The 10,304-nt window shown below is 38.5% G+C and overlaps 1 protein-coding gene and 1 long non-coding RNA gene across 5 annotated transcripts in view; one reads left to right on the forward strand and one right to left on the reverse strand.

Moving 5' to 3' along the window:
* The window catches only part of LOC102672114, a 165,077-nt gene that overhangs the window by 44,363 nt on the left and 110,410 nt on the right, over positions 1–10,304 (reverse strand). The window lies entirely within an intron of this gene.
* LOC102671897 overlaps positions 1–10,304 on the forward strand; it is a 57,598-nt gene that overhangs the window by 21,672 nt on the left and 25,622 nt on the right. Inside the window, exons 1-2 of one of the 4 annotated variants that reach the window (XM_031511556.1) lie at positions 8,022–8,263; positions 8,387–9,077. The exons of 1 other annotated variant lie outside the window; for it this stretch is intronic. Coding sequence is in view for 1 of the 3 variants with exons in the window: in XM_031511554.1 (XP_031367414.1) it covers positions 8,073–8,263 (191 nt within the window). In the remaining 2 variants the exon portion in view is untranslated. Of the gene's footprint in view, positions 1–8,020; positions 8,264–8,313; positions 9,078–10,304 lie in introns of those variants that run through there. 2 more of the 4 variants (XM_031511554.1, XM_031511555.1) reach the window with 2 other exon arrangements.

A 10,304-nucleotide genomic window follows, 5' to 3' on the forward strand; every position in this document is an offset into this window, starting at 1 on the left:
AGGATAACGGTCCCGTTCCATGTGGCGCCCCGAGTAAATGTCCTCGCTTATTCTCTCATTATACCCGGTCGTGTGTGCTTCGCGCCGATTATTCATGAACTGAAAATCGCGCCCACAGCGAAAACGAAGATTGAATTCGCGGAATACAATCTCTCACTGCCGCCTTCCGCGCATCCATCTTCCACGAATGTACGTACGTACAGTGTGTTCCAACTCATCATCTCAAATATCTTATATTATTGAGTACGTTATTAAGATTTTGTAAAAAATGTTTCTTACGAAAGTTGCGAGGTTGTACAGTTTTATCAAAGTAGTTATATCGTACTATTGGTAATAATGTCGTTACGTTACGCCAAGTATTATATGTTATTATCAAGTAGATTTTATAACAATGTTAGTTGAAGCATTCGTTAAATTCATCTATTCCCGTGTTGTTGTAAAACTTTTTAACTTATTTCAATTGTGAAAGAGGATTCAAACTTACTGCGAGACATCCTGTAGATGTGTACGCATTCGAGAAATAGACAGACGAGGAGAAGATGAATAAACGATCCTCGAAGATGATTTTTCCGAGGCATGGATTCGTTGGAACGAAGGAAGGAACGATAATGGAAATCGAATGAATCGAGTTATCCCCGGTTTCATCCGTGACGGTGATTTATGAATCTTATCTTCGAGATGCGTTAAAATTGGAGTGGCACTTGATTGGAAGAATGGCACGGAATTTGTTACCAATTGTTGCCACGTTTTTCGCGCTATGGAATGCGGCAGATTATTAAATCGATCGATTTCCTTTTCCTCCACACGAGAGAATCAAGTGTACGCCTCTGATAAATGGTATTTGATAAAGTTATATTGTGCCAATAACGATCACAATGCCTTTGGCTCCACAAGCCCTGACTTTTATTCTTCTATCCTCGATAACTGATACTTCCGTGGACACGAGCGTCGTTACTTATGCGCCATCGAACCGTGTAAAATTCCTCTGTCTTCCTGTTTAAGAATTATCGATCGAAACCTGGATATACACCCTAACAAGACTGATTCATCGCGGATGAAGTCTGTCAATTAAGCGTCATCGATTCCCCACGTTTGCCTGGAAGCATGCAAAACGGGTGCAATAACGATCCACCCAACAATCGATGCAAGCTTGCATTTTAGCCCCTCGAAGAAGGGGCGTATAAATGATTTTACGATACACCGGTTAACTCTCAAGTTGCTGGGGGTTGATTTACGCGGTGTATGCAACCTATTCTCCTCGTTCGATAGACGAAGAAAGAGAGAAAAAGAAAACGGCGAAGCGCAAATAAATAGCGATAGATAAATGATGTCGTCATTACGTTCCATTAAACCTTGGACCGGTAATAATAAACAATAGTAATAGTAACGAAGTAACGAGTTTGGTTGTAAATGCCAGAGTGGACGAGCGTACACGAGCAGCGAATGGGGAGCTTCTGGAACGAAAGAAAACGGGTCGAAGAAAAGATTTAGGTTTAGATTTCGTAAAAGTTCGATGGGGGATGATCACGAGACGATTTGTTGCACACTCTTGCGTTTCTTGTGGCGCGTTGGATTCCTTTGTTCCACAGCGTTTCTTGCCTCGCACCGCCTGTGGCGTGGTTGAACAAGATCTCGATTATACGCGACGTAATAATCGTTTATCACGAACGATTTTATTAGCGCAAAATCGGCCGATCACTAATGAGCGGCTAATGAGACGAGTCATGCTACGCGTATATATATTTCACTTGTGAAATCTTTGACAGGATACCGTTTATAGATTTTGCAAGTTAAGCGAGGAGGAAGTTTGATGTAATTGATACGGATTTTATACGAGATTCAACATCGATATCTTAATGATTATTTGAACAATAATAAAATATTCCGTTCATTTCTATCGATTCGTTGCAACAATGATTAAAATTAATCGGCAATGGAGAAATGAGAGCATTTAATAATTTCGAAAACTGGACGTTGGAAATTTTTATTATTATTTACAGAGTATTAAGAATAAAAGGAACGATTTTTACGAATATTATCTATAGCTAATATAATTAATATGTACATAATATCAATCCCGTTATCTGTAAACTGCGTATGAATCATTGTAAACGATAATTAAATAAAAGTACTATAAAGACGATGTAACAGATTCGAACGAGCTATAAATTCCTGATCAACAGAGTAAAACGATAACAAACTTAATTTATTTTATACGTCGAACTAAATTGTAACAACAAGTCATTCTCATTATTACTAAAAAAAAAGAAAGCCACGATTGATGTTTGCCATGTAAATTACACATATTTCTTAGATATTTCTTATCACGTTAACGGAGCAATTAAATGGCAAACTGCACTCCACGAGGAATTCTTTTAAGAGTCTTATCTGTGAAGGGGATGAAGAGGAAAAGGAAAACTGTACAATACAGTGTTTCTCAACTTTTCTCCACTTTGTTCTATAATAAATAAATAATCTCCAATCTTTCTCATATATTACACAAAAATTATCCATTTTATAGGATAAAGTAAATATAATATTTTACTCGGTAATGCAAATCATTATTAAAAACATTTGCAGATATACTTAATATTTAATATTATCAAATAATCTGCATGAATAATTTTAAATATTGATTCCACCAAAAATAATAATAAATATAAATCTTGGAAATTTTCATTACAAAATTTTCTGCATAATTAATTTCAGATAAAAATATTCTTTCATTCGGGAGATGCACAGGTTGGGAAACACTAGGATGCTATATCCACGCGGCGGAAACGATCGCGAGAGGCGGCTCGAGAGCACGTGTCCGTTACGTCACGTGTGTAACGCGTCGATTGCTTTCTTCACCATGCTTTTCCAACCAGGGGAAGAGAGCACGAGGAGAGAAAGAGAGAGAGAGAGACCGGCCGCCTCTCGACGTTTCCTCGATGGAATTCCAGAGCGTGTGCAGAGCCACGACAAGCGGAGGATGAGGACGTTACACGAACGACGACGGGGCCATTGTTCTTCCGCGTCGCCTCGTTTCCTCGTCGTTGCGGTCGATCGCTCGGGATTAAATTTCTTGGTCGGTCATGCGACCAAGTAAATATGCATTTCTTCTTTTGTCCCGTCATCCTCCTTCCGTGTCTTCTTCTTTCGTGCGTCTCTCTCGCTCCCCTCCTCCTCCTCATCGTCGTCATCATCATCCTTCCGTCGTCCACTTACTCCTCCACTTTTGCACGCGTATCTCCCTAATCGAAGCTTCGAGCTCGAGGAAGGAAAGTAAACCGGCCGCGTTCGAAAATTTAAGGCCGGTTAAATGAGCTTGATAAAGTATGCGCTCTCGAGGGGCTTTTTGTTCGCGTTTCCAACGATGCAACGTGTTTCTGATGCTTGTTTAAGACCGCTAAGCGGTGTCCCGGAACGGGATTCTGTGTGGAGAAAATCGGTGAAAAAGGAAGAAGATCTCGAGGATCGATAGCGCGGTCAATTTTGTACTTCCTATGTATTCAGAGGGATTTTTTTCAGAAGCTAAATCTTTGATATTAGGCGTAATACGTATACTTACCAATTTTGTTTTCAGATTTTAGATTGGTCTTAAGTGTGGTCTTTATGGCGACTTCTCTAGATCTCCTTTGAGAAACCAGGTTATCAGGTATTAAATTTCATATCTTATTTCATAGTCCATGTATGTAAATGGCGTGTGCAAAATTGTTTAGGAAATAATAATCACTTACATAACGCGAAAATGATGAATGAAAGAAAAAGAAATATCGAAATACGTGATACCAAGTAAGAAGTTTGGAATCAAAAGAGAGATTCAACTTGAAATTCTCAAGAATGAAGATCCACTTTGAGCCATACTATGAGCCATTGCTAACACTATTATTTGCCAACGTGCATCTAACATTCGAAAAGCGATTCCCTTTCATTTATATACTTAGAAATGTATGGCAACGTTTCAAGCGTAGAAGTGTTTCCAACGATAGAGCATAATAGAGCAAGGTATCGAGTAAAAATAAAACCGACGAATGAAAGGATTCCTGAGAGTATTCGCAATTTTCTACGCGATTGGCACCTATTTGACTGACCTTCGATTCGTGTAGTTTCCATCTATCTTCTTATCGTGCAATTTCCATCAACCACTTCGTTGTTTAAACGTAAACTTTCTCGTTTTGTATAAAAATAAAATCATTCAACAAGAATTGCCGTACGACGATGGCCGTAAAATAAAATTTTGCATAAAATAGTTATCTCGATATCAGGAAGCAGGAGCAACAACATTTATAATCCATTTTTACTGTTACATACGTTTCCAGCTTTCTCTTAGAATTCGTCGTAAAATAGAAACGACCAATATCCTTACCGTTGCCCTATTTTTCTCGATCGATTCTTTAATTTCATTCGAGTTGTATTTACATAGCTTCTTCGTTCCACGTCAGCGATCATTACGATTGACGTGCACGCTATGTATATACGAACGTCGATTGAATCTTCGATCGTTCATTTCAAGAGAACAACTTTATTAGTCTGATCTTTAAATTATTTATTGAGGATTAGGAATACGGAATTCTTTGATATATTTTTATATCCTATTTCTATCTTATTCTGAATCTTTCTGAAACAGAGTCGCATAAATTCATAAAACATTTCCATAATCAATTTTTCTTATAAAAAATTTTCTCACGCTATCATCCACTTCTTTACCAATCACACAAATCTAATAAATGGCACGCACAGGGACGAACTAGTTTTTCCTACCATTGCGTTTTCTCATAAGTGGCCAGGAGGAAGTGATGGTAACCGAGCAGAAGCATGTATTACCGTAACACCATGTGTTCTCGTCTTGATCACGGGAGAGGTTCGATCTGTTCGATCGTCAGGATAAGAGAGATCCTCTTCTCAATGAATTTACAATCTTCTGGCACAGACATAGACAAGAATGCAGTCCTTTGATTAAGAGGTGTGCTCGCACAGTAACGGTTCGTTAAGTGGAAAACGCGTTAACGCGCGCGATTTCTGACGACGGATCCGCTTCTGCTCGAGAGGGTACACGCGACAGAACGAGTGTATAACTGAAAGGCAAAGGCTCTTGGGGTTAGATCGAGTGGATGTGCGTCTGAATCGTGTCTAAGAGATTTCTAAGAGTTAGTTGTTTAACGACGTAGATTTTGCTTCGAACTCTTGAATAATATCATTGTATGCGAGTCGATTCATGGTATAGATATTGTAATCTTACCTTTTCAATATAGTATACTGGATGTCGAAATATTTATTTCACATAATTTTTAATTAAATTCCAGAAATTTTCTTAAATCTCTTGATAAGATTTACGCGAGGCTCATTCCACATTCCTCAACGTAATTTAGATTAATTTGTGCGATCCAAATATCTTATTTTAAAGTATCTTGCTTAAAACGAACAAGTGTTCAGGTATAAGTGGAATCGGATGAGATACTTTTTGTTGATCAAGTATCTGAATTTTTTACAATTATTAAACGCACGAAATATTATTCTCGTTATGTCGCAAATTAAGGAGAATAGAATCGAGGAATTTAAAGGAATATTTTATCACTTTCAACGTTATTAACAATTATAAATCAATTTAATAACCAATTCGTATTTATTAACAGGTTCACTTAAAATTCCACTAAAACGAACTCGTAAACACCTCGTAAAAAAACCAAGCCCCGTTTCTCTCATCTGAATGCACAGAGGCACATGGCTTCCCCGAGTAATTAACAAGGTGGACGTCGTTAATTGTTTCGGCGAAATGTATCACAGGATGCACGGTTATTTATTTAGCCAAGGAAGATGGTTTGAATGGAGACCTCCTTGGCCTTGAAAAGCCGCTTCAGAAGCCATCGAACTCGAAGATCGAACAAAAGCAACTGGACGAGCCTACGTCCATCAAGTGACAAGTCGTCAACCGCTTTGGATACTGTTAATCCGATTAATTAACGAAAATAATCCCATCCACCCAGCCTCTTTCTTTTCCTTTTCTTCCCTCCCCCTTCCCCTTCTCTTTCGTTGAATACGGCGCAACAGATTGGAATTTCGATGCGATGGAAGCCGCCCCGTAATGTTGTCCCGCTATAACAACCGGTAGCGGACACGCAGTGTATCCTGAATACTCGGTGAAGGTTTCAGGATGCAGTGTAAGAGGACGAGCGTGTTTAGCGGCTGTGTGCTACCCGTTACCTAGTTATCCTAGCCCGCGGTTACGAGGATCGCGTTACGACCAGTCCCGTGTCTCATCAGACATCCTACTGCACCCGATGCTGTATCAAAAAAAATACGACCACAAAGGTTCTCGTGGAAAAATTCATCGATACCCGGCAACCGAGTTCTAGATACAGGCTATATCTCGTGCAAAATAAAACTACGTGCATCTTAACTCGAAACGGCGATATTTTAGCGAATCAATGGACGTTGAATTTAGAATATCAAAGATACGATTCTGGAATAATTCGTCGATGATAATCGATTTATAGACGTGCCTCTGAAACTAATTCTCTACGATGGAGTTTTAGCTATGATAGAGTGTAATTGGGACAAGCATCTCCAGCCTTTATATTCGGATGGTACCTCTTCTATTAATATGCTGACTAATCTGAAATTTGGCTAAGATTTAGAGATCAAGACTCTTCGATCAAAGCCTTTTCAGACGCTTTAAAATGATGTTATAATGAATCTTATATTTAAGAACACAAATTTGCAGATAATGCATCTGTTAATTGAACAGTTTATAATTATTTACAGAGGATCAACAATGAAAATTGAAGGAAACCGTTCTCTTTTCTTCAAATGCAGAACACCCTGTATATCGCAAGTTTAATCCCTTTCCATCCAATCGACGAGGAATTGCGATACGATCGTTGTTGATCTAAGATCAGAACGAAGCTGGCCTCGCCTTTCTATCGCGAATAATACTAACCGATTAATTTTTAGTACGATATTATCGTGGCAATATCACGATGCGAAGAATTGGGCCAAGCCGGTGACCAAGGGATGATTAATTTAGCGGATTTTCCTCTCCAAGTCTCGGACAAATGTTAAACGAACGGTGCTCCTTCTACGCTCCTTTTCACCACGAGATCATTGCCGATCCTCCGCAACTTGCAAAGGAAATTGCCTTTTCTCGGTCACGGTAATTCATCATCATTTGCCTTCGAGACCAAAGGTCTTAAGGGAAATTTATGTCCCGCGTCTAATAAATACACGCGTATCGGCGTTCCTTTTAACGTGTAATTTCCTCGAAGGAGAACTGTTACCGGAGCAGGTTTCCCGGTGTAGCGGTATAATTTCACAATAAGATCAACAATCGGCGAGTAATTAGATGATTCGAGGGGTTTAGAATGGGGACTTGGTCGTGAAACATCCGGTACCATTTTTGGTATTCTTAAAATACCATCGAATCCAGTATCTATTTATAATTAGAGTTTTTTTTAAAATAAGTTATCAACCGACAGGTGTTTAATTAATTTTTTTGAGAAACTTGAAACCGGGGACCGGTTTTGCGAAAACGTCCGGTAGCATTTCAGCTTCGTTGTTCTTAAAATATCAGTGACGATACACAGTTTCTATTTATACGTTGTAATCATCGTACACCGATTCGTGTAATCTTATCTCAACTTTTAGAAAATAATAGTCAATTTCACCATTTTCTATCTTTCTACACGGTAAAATAATAACGGGGGAGAAGAAAAAAAAAATTAAATACAGTGTGTAAACAAGATTTCAATCATCGATTATCATCGAAAAGGAATCTTTAGATTGTTTTATGGGCATAAATTAAAATTACTTATCGATCGATCGATCGATTACACAGTAATTAGAATTTAGTAACGATTTTTTATCCGTATCGTTTTAATTAATCTGTCTTTGCATTTCAGATTTTACCGTAAGACGATTTTATATCCCGATAGACGATAATTAATTTTGATCAAAGAGTCGTAAAATAAAATTTTATTAAAATTATAATTATTATTTAATAATTTTATTAAAATTTAACGACGTAGTATAACGTTTGAGGAAATTAGTCGAACGAAAGAAAGAAATGTTATTTCGCATCGAATGATGTAAATATGTATATAATAATTTCGTGGAATCTCGACTGTTGGAAAACAAAGCGACTTTCGATGATTATGTTTCTCCAAATCGTCGAAACTGTTTACATATTATATCGCTCGCTACTGTTTACGTATTATATCGCTCGCTACTGTTTATATATCCTACGATTGACTCATTCTGCGCGTTACCTTCGTGCTGTTCGGACGTAAGTCGAATCGAATTTAGTTTTATATTCTAATTTTCTCTTGATATTTATTTTTAATATTTTTGCAAACCCTTATTAAACGAAACTTATTAATGTATTTGACTATCATAAACTTTATTCAAGCGAGATGAACATTGATCCAATTCGTCGGAACGTATCACCGCTTACGTACACACCTCTCAATCATCCCAACATCTCCACGATCAAGAGCTCTTCGAATACCAGAAGCTCTCAACCGCTCGATAAAGCATTCAGCAAATGGAGCGAACCATGAAGCTACAATCGGCCGACGAAGTGGACTTTAGGACTCGATTCTCCTTGCAGATTCGCCTAGTTTCCTGCCACGATCAACGAACTCGATCCTCGAGAATCCAATAATTGGCGAGGTTCCATCGATCGTTCCAACACCACGGTGGCGGCTCTTGGAAAACGACGCGTCGTTCCAGGGAATCGAGTGTCGTACCCGTTTCGATTAATCTTGCTGGATATAGCCTCGAGGGAGTCTCGTCTTGTCCAACACAGTTGCAAAGAGAACGAAAGAATAACCGTCCAAGTTCGAGAGAATCGTTTCGACGTGGTCGATTCGAGTAACGGGCAACAATTTGCCAATTGATTAGCCGTGTTTCTTTCTCCTCTTCTTCCAAGCGGAATCCAAGCCTCGAGGTGTTTTCACGTTCCAGATTTTCTGACACAAAGACACACCGAGGTCTCGAGAACTCGAGCAATTTTATGGAGAACTGATTCGCAAATTGGCCGTGTTCCTCGCTCTTGCTCCTTCCTTTCTTCCCTCCCGACGATTGGACGTTCTCTAAAGGTAAGATTGTCGAGCAAAGGAGAAGCTTATTGAAGAGACGCGAGAAACAACTAAAACCTTTCCCACATCTTTCCATTCTCTTCTTCCTCGCATATTCTCCTTTCCTCCGTTCGAGAATCGGTACGTTTGCTGCCAATTCCTCGACTTCCTCTCATAAATTCAATTTGCCGTTTCATCAAAGTGCTGAGAAACGAGCTAACATTTTTCACCTTGCTCGATAATAACACGAATATGAAAGATGATATCGCGCATAAACTCGAGGCTAGGCTTTTCGTAGGCGACGTACCATTCGACAGGAATCTATTAATCAAACGAGTGATTAACGCGCGCTTCGATTTTTGCGTAATTTTCATGCACTTTGTTGTTTCCCAAACGCCGCTGCAAAGTACGATGAACCCTCCTTTCCGTCTTTTGTGATCTATCCTTCGCGCCGCGGTTTCTATTAATCAATCAGCTGATTAATTAATCAACGAGCGGCTTCGGTTATATCTTCTTTTTCTTTCTATTATTTATCCGGCTTTTTGTTCTTGAAAGATTGTTCGATTCATTGCCCTTCTACTCGCGATATTCAATCACGACGTAGTATTTTTCTTCTTGTTTTTCGATTAACGATACACTCTCGAATTGGCAGAAATTTCTAATTCTTTTTTTAGCTTATTACTCGAATTAATCCATCATTGTATAAATAATAGTGGCTAAATAATCTCTCAAGCGAACAAACGTCGCAAAAATCTTTGTTTTGAATCGACAGTTTAGATGAGATTAGAGGGAGAAGAACCGTGCTATGAACATCGTCAACAGAAAACATCGATCGATACAAATTACTTTTAGATTAATATTCGTTTACCATATTCGAGTCGAACTAGCCACGTGCCGGAGAAATAATTTATTACTCTGCAATAAATTCTCTTATTCATTCGTTTTTTCATCTGGAAAATAATTTTCATTCTCCATCCAATTTTCCTAGTTTGACTTAGTATCGTTCGAAAACTGCTTCTACGATTTTTATTAATCGATTGAATACCTTAACTGCGGGTCAAGTAACATTACTCGCTTTTATTACCGTAATACGTTTCTTCTCCCTCGGTCGTGGCTAAAGGATACTTAAAACTGTGCTAATTTAGACGTGTTAATCATTTTATTGGCATAATATCAAGTGTGCGACTCTTGACGGAAACCTGCAGATTTTTATTCTTCATCTTCGATTCTTTTTTTTTTTTTTTTTTT

Source organism: Apis dorsata, unplaced genomic scaffold (assembly GCF_000469605.1).
Source record: "Apis dorsata unplaced genomic scaffold, Apis dorsata 1.3 scaffold_327, whole genome shotgun sequence".
NCBI classification, from domain to species: Eukaryota; Metazoa; Arthropoda; class Insecta; order Hymenoptera; family Apidae; genus Apis; species Apis dorsata.